The 22,884-nt window shown below is 42.4% G+C and overlaps 1 protein-coding gene across 2 annotated transcripts; it reads left to right on the forward strand.

The window, feature by feature from the left end:
- The first annotated feature begins 414 nt into the window (after positions 1-414).
- Positions 415-22,283, forward strand: sptbn4a (spectrin, beta, non-erythrocytic 4a). Of its 2 annotated transcripts, none has more exons than XM_088280063.1 (20): positions 415-1,031; positions 1,232-1,386; positions 8,394-8,657; positions 9,380-9,613; positions 9,691-9,780; positions 9,848-10,126; positions 10,210-10,340; positions 11,564-11,768; positions 12,846-13,091; positions 13,186-13,320; positions 13,508-13,749; positions 14,242-14,380; positions 14,483-14,567; positions 14,720-14,931; positions 15,732-17,125; positions 17,940-18,000; positions 18,104-18,372; positions 18,490-18,660; positions 18,812-18,857; positions 19,678-22,283. In XM_088280063.1, exons 2-20 carry the CDS (start codon positions 1,264-1,266, stop codon positions 19,972-19,974), a joined length of 4,623 nt encoding a protein of 1,540 aa, XP_088136189.1. In that variant the 5' UTR covers positions 415-1,031; positions 1,232-1,263; the 3' UTR covers positions 19,975-22,283. The 2 variants fall into 2 exon arrangements, with proteins under 2 accessions (XP_088136189.1, XP_088136188.1); XM_088280062.1 differs by having other exon boundaries at positions 415-577; positions 680-1,386.
- The last annotated feature ends 601 nt before the right edge of the window (positions 22,284-22,884 follow it).

A 22,884-nucleotide genomic window follows, 5' to 3' on the forward strand; every position in this document is an offset into this window, starting at 1 on the left:
TGCTCATGTGTGCATGCAACCTCCTTCCCTCTCATTCATTGCTTTCCAATGACCCCTCCTCCATCCCAAATCCTGCTCCTGCTCCCGAGTGCAGTCATTTCTAGTGCAGAGAAATGTCCCTGGTGACACTGAAGGATGACGCAGGCGCTTTCCTCCATTCTGTGTTTCACAAGCCCACCACCACCTCCCAACACCATCTTTTACCTCTTCCCTCGTTTTTCCCCCTTTTACATTCCCTCTTCCTGCCTGCCTCTCCTGCATATTGCTGCTTCTCCCTATTTCCCTGCCTCTCTCTCTCTCTCTCTCTCTCTCTCTCTCTCTCTCTCTCTCTCTCTCTCTGCTCTGGCACTGCAGTGCTGATTGTGATTGCACACACACACACACACACGCGCGCACGCACGCACCCACACGGAGCGTTGCTGAGAGGCGAGGACTGCAGCAGCATGCACCAACCGCGGATGAGCTGCTTGGGAGCATGAGAAAGGCGAACTGAGGCGAGAATGTTGTGTGCTGTCTCACGTCAGCATGCATCATTGCAGCGCTGGCAATGATGCATTTCAAGAGCAGATAGCTTATGGTATCCGGCCTCCTCTGCACTGCCTCTGCATCCTGTTCTCCCTGCTCCTCCCACTCTAACTCTTCCTCCTCCTCATCCTCCTCCCGTCTACTGCTTCACTAGACGGGACTATAGATTGACCGGGACTAGCGAGCGCTGGGTGATCAGGTTTGCTCCGGCTGAAAGATTTCTCGGCGGCAATGCTACAACTACATCTTCTCTGATTCCTGGATTTTAATTGACACATGAGGCAAGAAGATAACTCGCCACCTGCAGGATATCTTGGATGTGTGTGTCACTCCTAACCAGCGTTGCCATTGGCTCATTTCCTTGTTTTTGCTGGTTGTTTTTTGCCTTTCCTGGCTAGCAGGCACTGCAGCATCAGGACCGCAAAGACCGATGAAGTAGTAGGGCATGAGGACCCAGGGCGATCCAAACGAAGGGCTCGAGTGCTTCCATTGCTACCACTGCTGAGGTGCTTATCTTGATTTTTTTTTTTCCTCCAGAAAAAGAGTGTCTGGTGGGGGTGGGTGGAGAGAGCACAGGTATCCGGGCCCCTGCAGAGCCGAGTCGAGCAGGGTGGCTCGTGCGTAGAAGAAGCAAGCAGGACGTCCTGTGGGAAAGGGCCGGCTCAAGCATTGGCCTCCTGATGGTGGCTATTTTTGTCTCCCCTAGCTGAGTGACTGGGACAGCAGGTGGAAGAGAAGATGCTTATGGCCCGAGACACGGCGCGAGATGAGGCTCAAAAGCTACACAGGAAGTGGCTGAAGCACCAGGCCTTTATGGCAGAACTAGCCCGGAACAAGGAATGGCTGGCCAAAATAGAACAGGTGAGTAGATGTGATCGAAGCATGATGCAGGATGGCGAGGTCACATCGAGCAGGTGAGTCGGAGGGAGGCGGGAGTGGGCCGGCATGTTAATAAGATGGCATTTTGCGAGTTGAAATCGGCAGAGGTGGCATAACTCATTGAGGGCATCTTGAATATCATTCTCAAGGTTATGAATGTTTACTTTGCTTTGCACATTCACAGGTGACATGATCTCTTTGGCCTCTCTAGCACCAACGTAAAGAGCACAATTGCGTCAGTCCATCGTTTAGGTTCGGATGACACAAAAATGGTCCCAGCCACCGTGATCTGTCCTGATAATATTTTTTTTTTCAAAGTACTCTGTTATTTTATAGTCATACAGAAAAGCAGGTTTTATTTGAGACCGAAACGTCATCCCCATCCTACTTTGCTACTATGCCATCCTATCGACATGCCCTCCGCCTCTGTGAAGCTAAGGCGGGCTATTGACATGTAAATTTGCCAAATTAGCTCTCCATGTAGTCCATGTTGCAAATATTTTGCTGCATTCATTCTGGAATTGCATTCACAGTTGTGATAGATTGAGAGTTATAGGTACTGAAGGTTATAATTGTTTTAGGTTGTTTAATAGTGTGGTTTGTTATGTAAACGATTCAAAATTATTTTTCAGGCACCTTTCTGCAGTGGAATTAAAATGAGACAATTATTTTATGCAAAAAGAGAGGATATGACGTACTCAAAAAGAAAAAAAAAACATGGGCAGGTATTATACTTAAATCTGTTGCTTCCTCCCATTGCATAAACAAATACAATTGATTGTAATGATCTTTATATACATTAATTTACTGTTGTCGCCATGATTAAATATTCGTGAGATAGCAGTGTAACTAATTATACCCATACTCCTTCGAGACAAGTCCTCCTACCTAATGCATCAAATTAGCCAATTTGTCAGTCTGCTGGATATCAAATGCAATTTTAGATAAAACGATAGCCCTGAACACATATGATAAAGATTTGTACTGCCACAGAATTTTATGAAGGCCACAAAAACTTAAAATGTGTTATGTTTGCCTTCAAATAAGTCTTTAGTCAACTTATTCGTAAATACTCTAAACTAATCAGGGATGCCTGAGTTTGATCCTCAATTCAGCAACATTTTTTGTAGATTTTGTAGCCAGACGGAAATCTCAACTTTTTTTTTTTTATATTTGGCTTTAAGATAACATACTGATAAAGCTGGTGAATATATGGTAAAATAGAATTCAAATTGAGTTCCATTCATAATGATAATGCCCTCTGATGTGGCCTGTGGTGAAAATGAGTTGGACAACCTTGGTCGAGAACAGGCGTGGGCAAACTACGGCCCGGGGGCCACATGCGGCCCGTTAAATGTTTTAATCCGGCCCGCCGAACTTGAAAATATTTTACAAAAACACTCTGTCCATCTGCTCCTAGTCCGGCCCTTCTGTCAAATTTTAGAACTTATTATGGCCCACCAATCAAAATGTTTGTCCACCCCTCGTCTAGAAACTCGAAAATCATTCGCAGATATCATGGGCTTCACTTTCGTGACCAGCGTAAAACCTGCATGGAGCATTGTGCCGAGGTGGGTTCAACCAAATATTGGTGATTTCGCAGACAAGCAGAATGAGTGCTGCGCCGTTGTGGGAGTGGTCACCGCATCTTCAATCATGGCCAATCAAAGCGGCTCCTTTCATCCTTTTTAAATGTGCCGTGCTCGTCGTGTACATGGTGGAAGCACATCTGCGCTGTGCAGTGGGCACTTGGAGACCAAACCTCCACCCCCCCTGCTTGTTCTTGTCACCCCTCAGAGCTGTACCCCGCAGTGGGAATATTTTTTAAAAATGTAATACAGTCGGGTTTATCCCCGCTATTCACATATTTATGAATAAAATATGTTCCGTTTGACCAGCTATCTACTATTGTGCCAGTGTTAGATGCGGTCTGGGCAGCTGTAAGGCTTCGATCAACTTCCTGCCACCAGTTTGTCACTCCACCAGATGCTTCTCCAAGACACTCCTTCTGCTGCGCTGGCCGGTTCATTTTAGCCGAGACCAGTCTGTCAATTTGGCAAACATGCCCAGTGAGCCTTGTGGTGGGCCAAAAATCAAGATCCGTTGGCTTTTGCCCATATAAACAACATATAACATAAATTGGTATCTGTCGCACATCTGTATATACTCCAGATTCAGCAGATGTTGCGCTGCAACATTTTTTAGCGTGTTACTCTTCCTTGAATTCCATCGATAAAGAGAGGTGAAAGGTGGTTCTGGGTGAGTTCTTTTCCACCAAATTGGATGAATGGTTTACGCTATAGGCTTGCGTCGTACTGGAACAGAAAAAGGGCAATCCATCCATTTTTTTATACCCATACTCCATGTATCTGATCTGATTTTTTTCAAACATTTGGTGGATCATTATTGTGCAAAATAAATTAACATGTGCTCCAGGGGCTAACCACAATTCGAGAAAAGCTCTTTTGAGGTTGGCAAGCTCCTGCATAACACAAACCTTTTTTATGACCATTGATATAGCAAATTAGTGCATGTGATATCACCTTTTGAGAATGTTGAACAAAATAGAATTGATTCTTCACTGGCCCGTGCTTCTATCTCCATTCGCATAAGCACCAGTTTGGATCGACAGTCGGTTGGTTAAAGCAGCCAATTCAGTTTAGTTGGTTATCTTGGTTGTTTCCGTTAGCCACTGCTGATTAAGTCACAATTGTTTAAATGACTTTGATACCAATACAAGGAGTATCACTTTGATGGACAAATTGTTGAGCAGCTCATCAATTATAGATGCCGAATATCGTTTTCAGTGTACGGTTCTTCCATTACTGTCCAGTCTGATCCAGTCTTATTTCTTTGATTGTATTAATGTTGTCTTTGGTACTGGTGGCTGGTCCAGGGTGTACCCCACCTCTCTCCCAAAGTCAGCTCACACGCAATCTTAAAGGGGAAGTCAATCCCAAAAAAATCTTTGCAATAAAATGCTCTATGAGTCTTCACAAGTCCAAACATGGCATTGTGGTTAATATTGCATTTGTGGAATATGAGTGAAGCCGCAAAAGCCACACGTTTTTAGCCATCTCGTGGGTCAGCCATTTTGTCACTACTGAAAATGATATCAAAGTTGCTCAGGGCGCAAGAAATGGACCAATCATGCCTAACGTCTTTTCTGAAGCCAAGCCATGATTGGTCATTAGCTGAGCCCTTAGCAACCGTGATGTAGACAAAATGGCCGCCCTCTAAAATGGCTAAATACGGCTCGATTTTACTGCTTAACTCATATTCCACAAACCCAAAATTAATCAGAATGCCATATATCGACTCGAGGACCTGTATAGAACATATTCCTGTTCAGACATTTTTGGGTTTGACTTCCACTTTAATGAGTGTAAAAGTTGTAAAACATGAATGGATATTGAAGGCATCATCCAATCCCAATTCTCGATCCTGGAAATCTGATACCACGTTCAATATGAGCTGATTACTGGTCATTCTGGGTAAGGTTGCATGAGCTTGCAAACCACACAACACTTGTTAAAGAGCGTAATAAAATTGTCCTGTAAGGGCCAGCATGGTGGAATAATAATTACAAGGTTCGATCTCACAAATCCTGCCAGTTACCTGCGATCCCAACACGCAACATAGATAAATGTCCAGTAAGGTTTTTGTGCATGTCTCTGGTATACATGCTGTATGACTCAATATCATATCTGACAGAAATGTAACTGTAAGAAAAGTAAGCAAACAGATTGACCGCCATCCTAAAGTCAGATTGGCTCGGTTTCAGCTCACTCATGACGCTGAATTGTACAAATGGAAAACAGCTTGATTGGTCGATGGAATTTTTAAACAGATGATGATCAGTTAAGTGCAATTTAGAATACGAAATTTAATGACAGACAGTTTATAGAGGAACCATCTGGCATATTGATTAACTTAATATTTTGAAACAACTTTTCCTGAAATAGTTTGAGGGTGAAACATTCATCAACTGTATAGGCAGCTCTTTAATTTACATTTTAATATCATAAAAGCCACACAAGTTCACCACTGTTAATTGTAAAATGAAAAAAAAAACAACGACAATAGAACACCCACTTGACTTTGCAAAGGTGTGCTATATATCACTTTTAAAATGTATTCCTGTACATGTGTGCTTTCGTTGATTTGCTGGTGTCAAATATTGTAGGAGAAAAATATCCGAAGATGCTGCACATTTTGGTGCTACTGCTAACCCTTGTGATCCATTACGCTCAAAAGTAGGTCAATGACATGAGAGTGCAAAAATGATCTTGTTCTTCTGTCCGGTTTCATGTCCACAAGAGGTTTTGCAGCGGGGGAAAGCCAAGAGTTACAATTTGGGTAAAAATATAGTTAATAGTTCATGTCAATGATAATAATATTAAAACCAACCCGGGCCACAGTCAGGAAAACAATTTCAAATATATATATAATACTTTAAAATATTCTAAAAAAAAAACTTACCTGTAATATGAATACATAATGACAATCCTATATATATATATATATATATAGATATATAATAGAATTCATGGCAGATGGGGAGAGATGGGTACCCTGTGTGATGTTAACACAGCACAATTCTGGTTTCGAAATGCTGAGGATTAGCTCCAAAAAGCTGTAGCAGTCATACTTGAAGCTGTCTAGTCCTCAAATTCTCTAAGGTCGGCAGATGATGCAAAAGTTTTAGCTCTGCTCAAAATGCTCCCACAGTCGCTCAGTAACAACAAACTGGGCGAGTACTTGAAAATGTATATATAAATATTTTGACCTATGTTTTGCATGAAACAGTGTTAAAAATGGGATTTTGTGGCAGGGGACTTTCCAAGTCAGCTCATACTTGGCGAGTTTTATCAAGCAGGCGCACATACAAATTTTCCTGCCGCTTTGGTTCGGATGCATCCGGATGATTATTAATGCATCTGAAATATGGAAAATGTGCAACAAACAACAGACACACGCACGATATGTGGCATGCTTTCATTTTTCTGTCATTAGTAGGTATCATTTTGTCAGAACAAGCCCTTGCATAACTCAAATTTTACTGCTGCGTCAGCATCGCAGGAAAGCCTGCAGAATTTAGAACAGTATCAGAACGCCATGTGGATGCCATTTCAACATTGTACCGCGTTAGCCGTGACTGCGTTGAACAAAGCCATCACCTCGCAGATGTTCACTGGAAGCAACCGTGCAAAGGTTGTGCCACAGTAGCGCACAACCCGCAGCCTGATTCCCTCTCCACAAGGCTTGAATTTGCCTGCCACCCTTTTCCTCTTTTACACTTGCCTTTCCTCATCTGCTATTCCCTCGCCACCACCCGCTCTCTGATTTTTTTTTTTCTCCTCTTGCCTCTGTGTGTCAGTAAAGCCATGAGAGGAGGGAGACTGCTTTCTGCTGGCTCTGCATTATGAGAGGGAGAATGAGGCTGAGGGACGCGAGAGAGAGCAGAAGTTGAACAGAGAGGCTGTGCCAAGAGGAGGAATGCAGCATTGCATTATGGAAGGCATTGTGGAGCAAAAATAATTGGAATCAGACAGGAGTTTTTTTTTTAATTTGATGTATGGAATATGAAGGTTAATTCTACATCATTTAAAAAATAATAATAATCTATCAGCAGAATTTTGAACTTTTCCACCAAATTGGGCCGTTACAGGTTCATCCAGGGGTGGGCAAACTTTTTGATTGGCGGGTCACAATGGGTTCTAAAATTTGACAGAGGGGCCGGACCAGGAGCAGATGGATAGAGTGTTTTGGTAACCTCACCTTGTCGGAGAAAAAAAATATATATTTAATTTTAAATAAAAATGAACAAAAGCCTTACAACAAAATATCTGTGTTTGACACTCCAGAGTATTTAGAAAATAAAACATTAACAAGGTTTATTCATTTATTTTTTTTCAAGTTTGGCGGGCCGGATTAAAACGTTTAACGGGCCGCATGTGGCCCCCGGGCCGTAGTTTGTCCACGCCTATAGCAAATTAATTAAATTGATTTTTTTTTTTTTGTCTTAAATAACTTGAATGAATTGTCATTTTCATGCCTGCACAGATCATGGCCTGTAGCACCCTTCAGGCCACACCCCCACCATACAGTGTAAATTCCTCTATCGTCTCATAGAGAATGTCTAAACTGAGTTTTGATGCCACTTTTGTATTTGAATCCACACACCTGTAAAACAATCAAAGCACCCTGAAATCATTACATAAAAAGACTACAAATTTAAAGTTTCTAATTCTAAAACTACACTACTGTCATGAAGAGCATTATATGAAACACAAATTCAAGCATCACTGGAATCAATGAGAAAATACCAGCCTGACCGGTACAAAATCAAACACCAGATGTATTGATCAGAATGCATCGCTTCAGTCAGAATCCTTCACAAAGCAGCCGTTGCACAGGTACAGGACAGATTGAGGTGTATAAGACTTACCATGCACGATTTGTAGGTCAGCCCGAGGCCGAACTTTGCTCTATTCCCTGCTTCTTTGCAAGCAGGGGGTCGTTGCCTGTTATTTTGGGCTACAAAACTGCATTTATCGTCTGCCTATTTTCTTTTCTGGGGTTCATCCGTTCCCGTGCTAATCATGACCTACCAATTTTTGGATTGTCTGAAAATGGCTGAAATCAGATGCACTGTTTCAAATGACAGGCACCGTCTCTCAATTGAAAATGCTCGACAGCCTTTTCCAGCTGTAGTGTTTTTCATCTTCTCCATATCTTGTACGGAGTGAAGCTGCTGCAGTTCATCCCATAAGAACAATCCCTCGAAGCTATGGCTGACATTAATGGAGTGTACGAGGGAGAAGCAGAGTCACTCAGCCAAGAAATAAGAGTCGCCCACATAATGCATATTTTACACCAAATACGCCAAGCGCTCTTAGCGCTGATACAATAATTTGTATCAATCTGTGCTGTCAGGCAGTCTTCGCCCTATCAATTTAACAATCATTCCTGTTTTCTCATCTCAGGAGGGCCAGGGGCTGATCCAGGAGAAGCCGGAGCTGCGTTCAGTTGTGCAGCAGAAGCTGGAAGAGATCAGGGAGTGCTGGTCTGACTTGGAGACCACCACCAAAGCCAAGGCACGCCAGCTCTTTGAAAACAACAAGCCGGAGCCTGCGGTGAAAAGCTACTCAGACCTTGACAACCAGCTCTCCCACTTGGAGCAGCAGCCCCCCCAATTGGAGCAGGCGCATCATCTGCCCACGTTCAATGAGCAGCTCCAGAAATTCCAGGCAAGTGGGGTATATTACAGAATATATATGGCATGCAGTAAATAAAACCAAAGTAATATTACCTTGAATCAACGAGCGTGCTTGTGGCGCATACTGCAGATGCTAAAAGAAATAATTGGCCACTGAGTCAGAAGTACCAGTAATACCATTTTATTCATGTTCATTTTTTTTTTTTCTCATTTCAAACTGCATGACCAAATGACCTTTGACCGAAGGTCACCACTAATGAGACACTTTTAAAATGGTGCGATTTTTTTTAGGGTGGAATGCAGAACAGAGTGAATGGTTTATTTTTTTTAAACAGACAATAATAACAGCAAAGTGTCATCAATAATGGATCAAACACTTTGCAGTAAAATTAAGATTTATTCCTAAAATTGTCTTACTTTATTATCCATCCATTATCTGAGATGCTTCTCCTCACGAGGGTCGCAGGGTGGGTGCTGGAGCCTATCCCGGCTAGCTTCGAGCAGTAGGTGGGGGACACCCTGAACTGCTTGCCAGCCAATCACAGAGCACACAACCATCCGTGCTCACAACCACACCTAGGCGCAATTCCGAGTGTCCGCCAACCTACCATGCATGTTTTTGTAATGTGGGAAGGAAACCGGAGTACCCGGAGAAAAGCCACCCAGGCACGGGTGGAACATGCACACAATGAAAATTTAGGCCACAATTTACCTTGTCGTAACTAAAACTCTACTGCATCCTTTTTGCCGTAGGCTATGGAGTCTCAGTTTGGGGACATTTACAAGGATGTGGAGGAACTGGGCAGCTTGCAGGGGGTTTGCCTTCCCCAGCGAGGTCTGATGGCGGGTGACAAGGAGGGAGGTGAGCAGTCAGGCATGGTGGAGACCCGCATTGTTCGCCTCATCGAGCCGCTGAAGGAGAGACGCCGCATCCTGCTGGCTTCCAAAGAGATGCACCAAGTGGCTCAAGACCTGGAAGACGAGATGGTAAGCTTGTCGTCTTTTTATTTTGGAATATGTCTTACCATTTCATTGTGTAATTTTTTTTCATTATCATTTATTAGCTTTGGATTCAGGGGAGGCTTCCCCTGGCATCATGTAAGGAATATGGAAATAATCTCCAGACTGTGCAGCTGCATGTCAAAAAGAACCAGGTGAGGATCACAAAGGTAAAATCCAAGTTAAACGTTTCTTGAGAATGACCTAAAATTGCTCTTTCAGACTCTCCAAAGAGAGGTGGCAGGGCGGCGGGCGCGTGTTGAGGAGGTTCTGGACAGGGCGGGAATTATCGCATCACTACGCACTCCCGAAGTGGAATTTGTGCGGGAAGGGGCCGGCCATGTGCGGCAGCTGTGGGAGGTGTTGCAGCTGGAGCTGGAAAGGAGATCGGTGATGCTGGATGCGGCGCTGCAGGCTCAACAGTACTACAGTGAGGCAGCCAAAGTGGAATCCTGGTTATCGGGTCAGAAACTGCAGCAGGCCAATGACGAAAAAGGCACGGTACGGAAAACACTGGCAGTCAGTTGGTTTGTAAAACCACCACTCCGGTTGTGGTACGCAGACTGATTTCTGATCGTTTTCAGGATGAGGCGAGCACCCTCCAACTATTGAAGACTCACCTAGCTCTGGAGCAAACAGTGGAAACATATGCAGAGACCGTGGGCATGCTGTCCCAGCAATGCCAGCAGCTGCTCGAGCTCGGACACCCAGAGAGGTGTGACATGACTCATCATTTGACTTTCTGTTCACCTATCAAGCACAAACCATAGTTTTAGAAACAATTGCCTTGCTTTTCTTTTGTTTTATTTATTTTTTTGATTATTATTTTGAGCAGTGTCATACTTGCGTAGGAATCAGAGTTGAGATTTCCTGTGCGAAGGACACGGTTCACAGTTTCATTGGTATCATATTCAACATGAAACATTTACGCACTGTGCCACACATTCTTTCTTAAAGGGGAAGTCATCCCCAAAAAATTCTTTTTAAGAAGATTTTCAGTGCAGGCCCGCTAGTCTTACATGACATTCTGATTAATATTGCATTAGTGGAAGATGAGTTAAGCAGCAAAATCAACCCCTTTTTTAGTAGTCGAAAGGGGGCAGTCATTTTCTGTCAACTGAAAATGATATCACTGTTGCTCCGCCCCCATTTTCTGTCAACTGAAAATGATATCACTGTTGCTCCGCCCCCATTTTCTGTCAACTGAAAATGATATCACTGTTGCTCCGCCCCCATTTTCTGTCAACTGAAAATGATATCACTGTTGCTCCGCCCCCATTTTCTGTCAACTGAAAATGATATCACAGTTACTCCGCCCCCATTTTCTGTCAACTGAAAATGATATCACAGTTGCTCCGCCCCCATTTTCTTTCAACTGAAAATGATATCACAGTTGCTCCGCCCCCATTTTCTGTCAACTGAAAATGATATCACAGTTGCTCCGCCCCCATTTTCTTTCAACTGAAAATATCACAGTTGCTCCGCCCCCATTTTCTGTCAACTGAAAATGATATCACAGTTGCTCCGCCCCCAATGTGTGAATTTGAGGATGGATGGTTGGATGGATTTGTTTCATTCTTAATTACATTGTGTAGTTAGTCAGTGTTGTGAACAATCAATGTATGTGGGAAGAAAATTAAAAATCCATGGAATCTTTCTGACCCTCTAATCGGAATCTTATTGAAAATTTCAGTGTATAACCTTTAGGGTGAGGCGGGTAATTATTTAGAAAATAGTGTCTAGCTTCTATAACATAGACAGTATAAAAAAATGAATGGATCAATGTACACTACCTCGTATGTTCGATGTTATACTACATGTGTAATATCCTAAAGTTGGAAAATTGTGGTACTCCACAAAATGTATTTGTAGTTGTAATACTTGATAATACAGAAAGTGTAATATGCTATTTGTTGTTGGGTTTTTTTTTTCCCTCAGTGAGCAAATCACCAAGCAGCAGTCCCACATCGACAGACTGTACGTTTCTTTGAAAGACATGGTGGAGCACAGAAAGATTAAGCTGGAGCAGCAGTACTGGCTTTATCAACTCAATAAGGACGTAGAAGAATTAGAGAAATGGATCACGGAGCGGGAGACTGTGGCAAGTTCTACCGATCTTGGCCAAGACCTGGAGCATGTTACGGTGAGAACGGGGATGGAGATGGAAATTTTTCAGTGGGTTGGTCAAGGTTACAACATTTCACTGAGGAAAGGTCATAATCAACACACAGGTACATTTGCATGCTTGGAACCTGCTCTGTAACCGAGAGGTCATCGTTTATCATACAATCCACAGTTAGTGTTTCATGAAAAAAGAAGTACAGTGTGAAACTAATCCTTTTGATTGACATTGACCGTAAGAATCTATTGTTCTTTACCAAAGACAGCTTTTTACGTTTTTCCATACGAGTTCATTCTAAATGCGTTCCTAAAACATACAGATAATACGTAATTTATATAAGCCGCGGCAACTCTTCCCGGGAAGAATCAATATAAAACTGATATACAAGCCGCACCAGGCTATAAGCCGCAGTTTTCTATGTTGAAAAAAAAGCGTTGTTTACTGCATGTACAGAACGATTTTGTACTGTGAATGCACATAAAGGTATATCGACAGATTGTGAAAACAGTGCCTTTTTAACACGGCAACAACTTTGCTAATTAAAACAGACCTAAGAGGAGGGGAAAAAAAATCTAGATTCATTTAGCGTATTTTCGGCACTAGAGAGCCCTCCTACTGGTGAAAGAAAAATCCACAGAAAAGCTGCCCCGTTATATTAGCCGCATGGTTCAAAATCTAGGAAAAAAGTAACGGCTTGTAGTCCGGAAAATACGGTATATTGTTGTAGAAAGTCAAATTAACTAAGTGTACTGTATCCTTGTGAGAATGGAAGTAAAATCGCATGTATCAAAAACTTTCCCCAAGATGTGGGGTAGCCAAGGGTGTGGCCAGCGAGTGAGCAGGCCTGAATTTTATCCATTAAATTTTTCAACTCACCTTTGTGTGTTGTTGTTTTTTTCACCAAAAGCTCAGTGGGGTTTTTTTTTTGTTTTTTTGGGGGTACACTTATGTGTATTTTAGGATAACATTCAAACTTTGTCATCTATAAAAGTCATTCAAATTTAACTGCATGCCTTACAAGGGATCATATCCTAATAAAGAGTCTCAGATTTACAGTCATGGATCACATCAAATACCTTCTCCAATATTTTGTTTCAGATACTCCAAGAAAAGTTCACCAAATTTGCCTCAGAAACAAACAACATTGGCCAACAGCGGATGGATCAGGTGAACAAAATGGTGAATGAAATGATCGACTGCGGTCATTCGGACGCAGCCACCATCGCCGAGTGGAAGGACGGACTGAACGAGTCCTGGGCCGACCTTTTGGAGTTGATGGAGACCCGCAGACAGATGCTGGCTGCGTCCAACCAGCTACACAAATTCTTCACTGACTGCAAAGAGGTGTGTTGCAACTTCAGATGTTTCTTTTCATGGGGCTTTGCTCTGCCTCCTATTTTTAAAGCGTTCCTGATGACGGCTCGGTCTGCCGTTGTAGGTTTTGGCTCAGATCGCAGGGAAGACGAAGCAGCTGCCAGAGGTGAGGGCATGCCAAGCCAACATCACCAATCCAGCCACCCTGCAGAGACTTATGCACTCTTTTGAGCACGCCCTTCAACTGTTAGTTACACAGGCAAGTGTTATATTTTCTTCTATTTACCGCCAATCACCTCACTTAAATTATTATCTGTATTTATTTATTTATTTTTTTAATAACAAGTTGACGCAGATTGTTTTGGAGGGGTGCACCCCACCTGAATATTTGTTCACAGCATTGCTTATTAGCTATGATGAAGTCATGGCATCCTATCTTGGCTCAGGTACGACAGCTACAGGAGAACGCCGCACAGCTGCGTACCATTTATGCCGGCGAGAAGGCTGAGGCCATTATGGTAAAAGAGCACGAAGTGATGGAAGCGTGGAAGGAGCTGTTGAGTTCTTGTGAGGCCAGTCGAGTCCAGGTCACCTCCGTGACTGACAAAGTGCAGTTCTTCTCGGTGGTGCGCGAAAATCTCATGTGGATGGAAGGCATTATGGGACAGATTGGATGGGATGAGCCCAGGTGAGATTCTTCCTTTTTTTTTGTTCTTCTGATGAATAAGATTTGACAGAAACCTTACATAGTTTATGTCAGGGGTGGGCAAACCTTTTGATTGGCGGGCCACAATGGGTTCTAAAATTTGACAATGGGGCCGCACCAGGAGCAGATGGATGGGATGTTGTGGTAACCTCACCTCATCGGAGAATTTAAAATGAAAGTGAACAAAAGCATTACAACAATATATATGTCTTTGAAAAACCACAGGATTTAGAAAATAAAACATTAACAAGGATTATTCTTTTTTTTTTTTCTTTCCAAGTTTAGCGGGCCGGATTAAAATGTTTAACGGGCCGCATGTGGCCCCCGGGCCGTAGTTTGCCCACGCCTGATTTATGCTGTGCCCAACAAAATATTGTTCAATAAATATCTGTCATCCAAATAAGTCCATGGAGTGCAGCTCAAATTATAATATTCTTTTTTGTAATCGGTAATTCAAAACCATCCTTCTTTCAGGGATCTGACTGCTTTGGAGGTCATGATGAAACAGCATCATGAGCTGAAAGTCAAAATCGACGGCCGCAGCAAAACTATCCAGCAGTGCGCAGATCTCGGCAAGATCCTCATAGCTGCCGGCAACCCTGCATCAGAGGAGGTCCGGCGAACAAAATGATGAATTCCTTCAAATTGGAAATTTTGCATGCAATTTCTTCAACTGAATTGCGCTTAATCATATATTTTTGGTTCATGGCTGCAGATTAAAGAGAAGGTGGACGCCCTTTTGGCCAAGCAGAAGGATCTTGTTGAGAAATGGGACAAACACCAGGAACGGTTGCAGCGCAGTGAGTAGTTTACTTTTTGATATGACACAATGTTAAATAAATTAAACCTAATCCCCAAAAATAGCAGCATATGACATATGACACACAAATGCAAATTAGCTGCTCCACCTGCATCATAATGTAACGGGTTAATGGGAGTTTGTCTTCTTCAGAGCATGAGCGATTCCAGTTTGCCCAGGAGACAGTGAGGGCAGAAGCCTGGCTGAAGGCCAAGGAGCCTCCGATCACCTCCAGGCAGCCAGAAGGGGGGCACACCCAGGCCCAAACTGACGAGGTTGAGCAGCTCATCCTTCGCCATGAAGCCTTCCGAAAGGCGGCTGTTACCTGGAAAGAACGCTTCAGCTCTCTTCGCCAGCTTTCTGCTGTAAGCTTGACTGTGGCTTTAATTAGTTTGGGCGGGAGGGGGGGGTCTTGGGGATCTGCTTTGGTCAATAGCAGTGGATCATAAAGTGTGGTATGTGCAACGTCAGTGGTTTGTGGGCTGCCTGGAAAGCAACACTTAAATAATTATTGCCCAAGAACAGTTCAGTTGTATTTAACTTTCAAGTTCTAGTGCATTTAAAAACAGTTTTTTTTTTTCACTTGGACTGTGCTACTGCTATATTTTAAATTTGGTCATGATGGGGTAGTTTTTATTTTATTTATTAGTCATTTTTAGGTGGTACTTGGTGTAAAAAGTTTGAGAATCAATGGTCTATACCAGGGGTCACTGACCTTTCTGAAACTGAGAGCTACTTTTTGGCTAGTGACTAACGTGAACGGCCACCAGTTTGATACACACTTTGAAAAGAACAAATAAATATCTCAATAATTAACTAAACCGGTAGGATTGAGATAATATCAACAAGCAATATTTTAATTCTATTAATCTCCGCCAATATTTAAATTTTCTAAAGATCACTTTTTTTTTTCTTTTTTTTTTCCTTTTTTTTTTTTTTTTTAAGAACCGGCCACCACGTTAGTTGCCCCGAATCTCTTCAATGCTGTCTCATGAACCATGAATCTTTTTTTTTTTTTTTTTCCGTGTTGTGCGGCTGCCCAAAAAAACCAATTGACCAAATCGTCCTCGTAATTTTCTACAACTGCATTGCAAATATGCTTCATGTGTTTTGTGATTTCCTCACGACTATATGCGCTGATTTATTAATTTGAATCATTTTTCAGGCGGAGAAGAAAAAAGAGGAAGACAAAAAGACACCGCTGTCGAGTCGAAGGATGTTCCCATTATCTTGCCTGACTCCGACTGGTCCCTCGTTCAGTTCAACTCCATCTTTCATGAGGCAGATGGTCCACGCCCAAATCGAACCCTCACCCTTACAAACAAATGTGGAACCCGCTGCCCCTTCTGCAACCCAGAGATTGTCCTCATCGCTCGCCAGTTACAGCCCGGTCCTAAATGGATCAGGCTATCACGGGCTTGAGCCACAATGTAGTGGAAAGTTGGCGAACCCCTCGTATCGTGGGATGAACCGCCAGGCTATTGGTGGTGGGAGTGACTCTGCTTTTTCAGTGCTGACGTCCCACTGCGGAGGACAGGACACTTCTTCTTACCCTGGGATAAACAATCAAACAACTGATGGTGCTGAGAGTTCTGGTTACTTTGGACTGTCTGCGGGTTGCGTGGTCGGCTCCGGCTATGCGATGCAAAGCCATCCAGGCAGCTGCAGGCTCGGAAGTTCGGGGAACCTCGCTCAGGAGCAAAGCGGTGGCCCGATGGGAAGCCCTGGGTTTTTTCAGCAGCCGAATATGGGAAGTTGTGGGTATTTGACGCAACAAAATATGGGAAGTTCCGGTTACTTGACACAACATCAAAATATGGGAAGTTCCGGTTACTTGACACAACATCAAAATATGGGAAGTTCCGGTTACTTGACACAACATCAAAATATGGGGAGTTCAGGATATTTGGGACAGCAGCCCAATTTAGGAAGTTCAGGATATTTGGCCCCACAGCCAAATTTAGGGAGTTCAGGATATCTAGCCCAGAATTATCACGGCAGTGGAGGAATGGGTAGCTCGGGCTATCTCGCACAAAATCATTACAGCAGCGGAAGTTTAGGCAGTTCGGGTTACCTGGCGCCTAGCGGTGGCATCATGGACCCAAAAATGGCTTACGCATGGCAACACTTGAAAGCTGACTTCATGCAACCCGGGATCAATCACATCCACAAGGCTGTAAACCCCCTCCTGGAAGCCAGTCGAGTACAGCGGGAGCAGTATGGCGATATCCCGATGGCGGACATGATGGGCCCAGAATCAGGACTGGACCTACTCCACGGCCGTCTCCAGAGGGATCCCCGTGGCAGCCGCTCAGACCCTCAAATGGACCACCTGAGACGAGAGAGGGAGTACAAATTGGGTAGACAAACCTCCAGCGAACAGGAGATCCAAGCCAGGCTGAACGAGCTTCCGATGATTGTGCGTCAGGAGCGGTATCGGAGACGCTTGGAGAGGCAGTCAAGCAGTGAACAGGAGGGGAGTGGCAAGCAGAGGCTGCAACGGCAAGATTCAAGCGACCTGGAGGGATCTGTGAAAGATGGCTCTGACAAACGCTCAGGGTAAGTGAACGGGTCAAATCGGTGCCGGTGAATCCTGATTTTTGTGCAAGTGCCAGGCTCAATGTGTGAGTTTGCCAAATTGTTAGTACGGCCACAGCAAAATTGGGCGTTCCAGCGCAGTGAACACGTTTCCTTCGAGATGATGAGTCGGTCGAAAGTTACACGTCAAGACTAGCGTGCGTGATGTGCACGCCACACAAACGCAATGAAAGGAGCCGCTTTGATCGGACTTGGGGGAAGTCAGCTGTGACCACTCCCACAGTGGTGCAGCCCTCCCTCTCGTAAAATCTGCTGGCCTGTGCTTACCGGGGGAATTACCAACACGGGTCTAACCCGCCACCGCACACCACTGCCAATTTACACCAGTCACAAAAATTGAGTCCCCAGAACCTACTAAAAACAAGAAACTATTCATTCCCATTTTATGTACTTTTATAAATAATGGCATCCTTTAAATTACTTATCCTTGAATCTATGAGCTTTATATTTGTAGCCAGAGACATTTCACTTCAGCGTAAAAACTGGTATAAATATTTACTTGCTTACAGTGGAAAAAGTGAAATTGTGTGCCCTGTGACCTCACTCACTTGGGTGCCTCTTTAATATTCCAGTGCAGTATGACCGAACTGTTCAACAGTCACTTTTGATATGGGTAGAATAGTCGTACTGTTTCATGCTCGAGATTGCTTTTGTTTAAAAAAAAAAAAAAAAATCCAGTTTATATTAATTTTCAGTGCAAAACTGAATTTTGACTGGTCAGCTTTCACTGTGTTCACTATTCATGGGTGACTCATGCTGTCCTCTCTCACTGCAGGGACAAGAGATCTACTATGGCAGACATTGTAGAACAAGTCCAGGAGAGAGAAGCTGCCCATGTAAGTTATCACTTATCGTGAATCAGAACTGCGCATGTTACATCCTGCCTTTGTGTGATTTATTTATTTTTTTTAAATTATTTTCTTAAATGTGCTTCATCAGGCCAGAGGAGAGCCCTATCGACCTCCAAGCAGCCTCTCGGCTCCAGTGACACGTTTTGATGGTCGCCCTCGTGCTCGGGACCGACCCAAACCGAGGAGGAGGCCTCGTCCGAAAGAACCCGAGGAAACTCGCCGCTCTCGATCTGCTCCAGCGACTGGCGCCCCGACGACACCCCAGCCACCGTCACACACAGCACACAATGAAGGATTCCTGTATCGTAAAAAGGCCACCAGCTCTGATCTTGAAGCTCAGCAGAGGAGCCCCACCAGGTATAAAACTGCAGTGAGGAAGGTTCTGGATATGCGAGCTCTTTGCCAGAAAAAGCGATGTTTGTTTTTTTTACGAAATATATTTGCCTCACACCTGTTTTGTGATTCCTTTCACAGCAAATCCTGGGTGAATGTCTACTGCGTGCTGAAAGAGGGCAAGCTGACCTTCTACAAGGACGCCAGGAATCACAACGCAACATACAATGGAGAGCCATCTGTTGACCTTTCCAACTGCTCTTTTGATCCTTCTTTGGGATACAAGAAAAAGAAGAATGTTTTCATTCTTCAGTAAGATCGATTGACAAATTATGATTGTGTCTTTTCATGCGTGACGTTATGGAAATAGTTGATTAGAAATGTGCAAAACGGCACTCTCCTGTAAATTGTTAAAGCTTTGCAAAGCATGAGAAACTGATCAATTGTTTTTCTTTTCTCTCAGAGTCAACGATGGAAATAATTTATTGGTATTCCATGCAAAAGATGAGGTAAGATCATTTTGCAAGTCGTGTCAAAATGAAGTTGCATTGCAAGGCAAAAATTAGGATGAAGATTTGAACACATCACTTTTGAGGCAAACTAAATATAAAAAAAATATATTAAGGGTCTTTGGTAGCAACTTTAATTCAAAAATAAATAAATAAATAAAATAAAAAAAAAACATAAAGCCAATAATTAATCACATAACGGATTAATATTCATTTTAAAGACATTGATTCTGCAGCTGTCCAACGTGCAGTCCAGTGTTAGACTGAAGCAATATTTTGTTAATGTCATTGAAGTATTTTAAAATAAATAAAATAATAAAATAAAATAAAACACCATATTACGAGACGCATTCTTACCAGAGAAATTGAAAGTACATGCTCTGAAAGAAAATGCCCTGTTTCAAAAGTTTTTAACACAGCAAGTCAAAAGCGACACGAGTTAAGTCACATGACTTGAGTCCCCCATTTGTGGTAAAAGAATAAGCAGCTTGCAGGGTGTCTTGAATCTGAGCTATGTGCAATCAAAATCGTAAGCACTCTGGCGTGAAATATGTTGCCGGTGTCTATAAGCTTGGTCTGGTGAAAATAAAAACAATCCGTGACAATTTCATAAATGGAAAACCTGATTTTCATTTGTTAATTCACAGAATATTTATATATTATCATCTTTTTATAATAGAAGTCTCGCAGGGTATGCCATACCTGTAGATTTATGTCCAAGAATTATACAACCTTTAGAGACTTTGAAAATTCCACTTTACAGTCAATAATAGCTGATGACATGAAGTCATTTTGACCGCTCATTTCACCTTCTCTGCAGGAGGATCTGAAGGCTTGGACTTCCAACATCACCACCTGTATAACTGAGCATGAGGCCATGGCCAAGTGGGACAAGCCCGGCACATCAGGCATGGACCATGACCGTTCAGAGAGGAAGGAGAGGTCAGAGGGCGACGCAGACGCCAGGTCGGAGAGATCGGAGCTGGTCGGCGAGGAGAGATCAGAGAAGGAGAGGTCAGAGAAAGGGGACGGCTCCGACAAGTTAGACACATCGGAAATTGCTGACAAGCTGGAGGGTGGGGCGGGGGGCTCCAGCACATCTGGAAAGAGCAAATGAAGAGCCCGCTTATGTTTCTGTTTTATTCACTGACAATTGGTGGTTGTATGAATGGGAAGCATGTTTGCAGAGCCCCAATCACAGAGCTGGAACACAATGAGGTTCACGCCCATGGACAAGACTATTGTAACTCGTCTCTCAGCCAAACTCCCGCGGTGCGTCAATGCTTGCGTTGCGCCACCTGCTGGTGGAGGTTGTTATTGTTTAATCTCTTAATTTCCTTTTTCGATATATTTCAGTGACTACCATGTCTGTCTCTCTGTCAGTCTGTCAGTCTAGACACACCTGAAAAAGAGGTGAATGAATTGTTCACAATAATTAAAAACTTTTGAAGCAATATACTTTTTTAAGTTATTCTCTCTTATAGTGAGAGATAAAAGCAAATGAAATATGAAGTAGTTGCAAATGTGATTTGATATGATTTGTCATCCTCAAACGGTTACCCCAGTCTTGCACCTTAGATTCTGAAAAACATACTAAATCTTGAAGACATGTAATCCCACCACGTGGTAATCATAGATCATGTTATTCTAATGGAATGCTGGTGATACCCACCGAGCTTTTTTGGATGTGGTTAAATACAAATTATTTTTTTGATCCATGTCCAGAAAAAAAAAAAGAAAAAGGCCGGGAGCTGTCTATGAAATGCTCTCGGTGACAATATTTGACATAATGCCTTTGTACACAAAAATCGGAACACTGCATGAAACCTAATAGTCTCTTAGTGCACTTGTTTGACTTTTTTTATGTTCTTGAAATCATTTTGGGGAAATTGCAATAATTTAGCGTGAGGAAACATTTTGCAATCATGGTTCACTACTCACAAAGTAGGGTTGTCTTCCATCCACAGTTAGAAATGAGTCCTCCTTGATCAGCTATACGAATGACGAGAACGTGCTCCTGCGCCCCACCTTTGTTTGTTCAATGTCCTGATCATTTTTATTTCCCACAGAATTTAACATTGTGTCTGGAGAATTGTAAAAAAAAAAAAAAAAAAAACTCAAGTGAGAGAAAAGCTCTCTGTACTGTTGCGTGTTTTATTTTGAAGTCCAGATTGTCAATTACCAACAGCGAGCAAATCTGTTCTTAAGTCATGAATTGTATATACCTATCTTTGTGTGTATATCAATAAACCCTGTGCGCTAATAAAACAGTACACTAAAGTGAAATGGGTAAAAGTAAAACATTTATATTAATCCACTTAAGTCAAATACGAACATTACATTTAAAGGAAAATATGCAAATTAGAAGTCACTAATGAATGACATAGCATCTATAAATACACCAATATCTAGTTGTATGAGCCACTTTTACCAGGGAAAAGCAACAGGAAATACTTCAAATATGCTTGTATTTTTCTATTCCTCTGTTTCCTATATTGGCCCCACAGCCCAAATATGACCATCTAGCTGATTGAGTCGTCGGTGTGTTTGTGAGAGGCGTGTTCAATGTACGTATTATCAACGAAATTCCTGGTGGCGAGCACGAATTTCCGTGAGATGACCAGACATACTGTCCGATGCCCATGTGTTCATTCTTTTACATGTTTGACAAAAAAAAAAAAAAAAATAGAATCTAAATGTGGACAATGTGGCCATTTTGACAAGTGCATAAATTCCTGAAAATGAGTCATCCGCTCCGCAGTGCCAGCTGGTGGCTTTCTGTAAATGTCGAGATGAAGCGTTCCACATCGTCATCATTGCAACTTCAATATACGGTATAATATACATTCAAACAGTCTTCCTTTCTTTTGTAAACACCAAAAAGATACGTTTCCAATTCAGTAGTTACCCACGTGACGAATGTAGTGACAACGTGCTGTCCTTCTGCAGCCTTCAAATTATTCCAACCGGGATAGATGAGTTACAGTATTTTACGATGTGAATGTTCTTTTCCTGTCACTCGTTTAACATAAGTGCCATGTCATACGGTTTGATGAAAGAGCACTAAAGAAGACTGGTGATTTATTGAATTGAACTGAAAAGTAAACCTGTCATCGCAATACACAGTTTTATCATTCACGCGGGAGCTACAAAACTTTCACGTGGATGTAGTCGCTCCGGTTTGACATGTTTGCTCTCCATCACTTTTATGAAGCAACGCTGGGGACTAATTTTTTTTTTTTTGTTTTGTTTTCTTCCACCATGTTTTGAGCAACACAAGCTAAAGAGACAGCACAAACTGTGACTGATGAAAAGAAAATGCAAACTTTGTTTCCTGCATTGGTCTATAAGTGTGTATGTCTTTGTTACTTTCCATTCAAACCTGCTGCTAAGACATGAATAAACCTCTGAACTTGCTGATGCTAACGTGACACTCAGTTGATGTGACCACATTCTGTACTGTATGATCTGCTGTCCTACGCACGTGACCTTCAAACGTTTCCAACTCAAAATGCCACTCGTAGACCGGGTGTTTTCAAAGTGTGGCACGGGGCCCTTGCCAGAGAGCTTAAAATGACTCAGACGAGGTGTCTACTACTACTACTGTCCCTCGAAAATATTTTCTGTCTTCTGCTCACCTTAGACACTGAATTTATTTATTTTTTTATTTTTAATCCATTTTTATTTTTATTTTTATTTTTATTTTTATTTTTATTTTTATTTTTATTTTTATTTTTATTTTTATTTTTATTTTATTTATTTATTTATTTATTTATTTATTTATTTATTAACATCAGTCAGCAGGTTTAAAAACACAATTCTTGATTTTTTTTATTTTATTTTTTTTACACCTGCTTACAGGTATGCCAGATAAATTCCAGGATTGGTATCACAAAAGATGTACTGTATTCAAACTACAAGCTACAAGTTTTCTCCTTTCGGTGTGAGTCAAACTATTAAATCGCATTTCTACGAAAAAGATCCTTCTGCATTTGCTTCGATCAGTGTGCGAGAAGAGGGGAAAGTT

Source organism: Idiotropiscis lumnitzeri, chromosome 17 (assembly GCF_059441095.1).
Source record: "Idiotropiscis lumnitzeri isolate Australia: NSW breed Sydney's pygmy pipehorse chromosome 17, RoL_Ilum_1.0, whole genome shotgun sequence".
Taxonomy (NCBI): Eukaryota; Metazoa; Chordata; class Actinopteri; order Syngnathiformes; family Syngnathidae; genus Idiotropiscis; species Idiotropiscis lumnitzeri.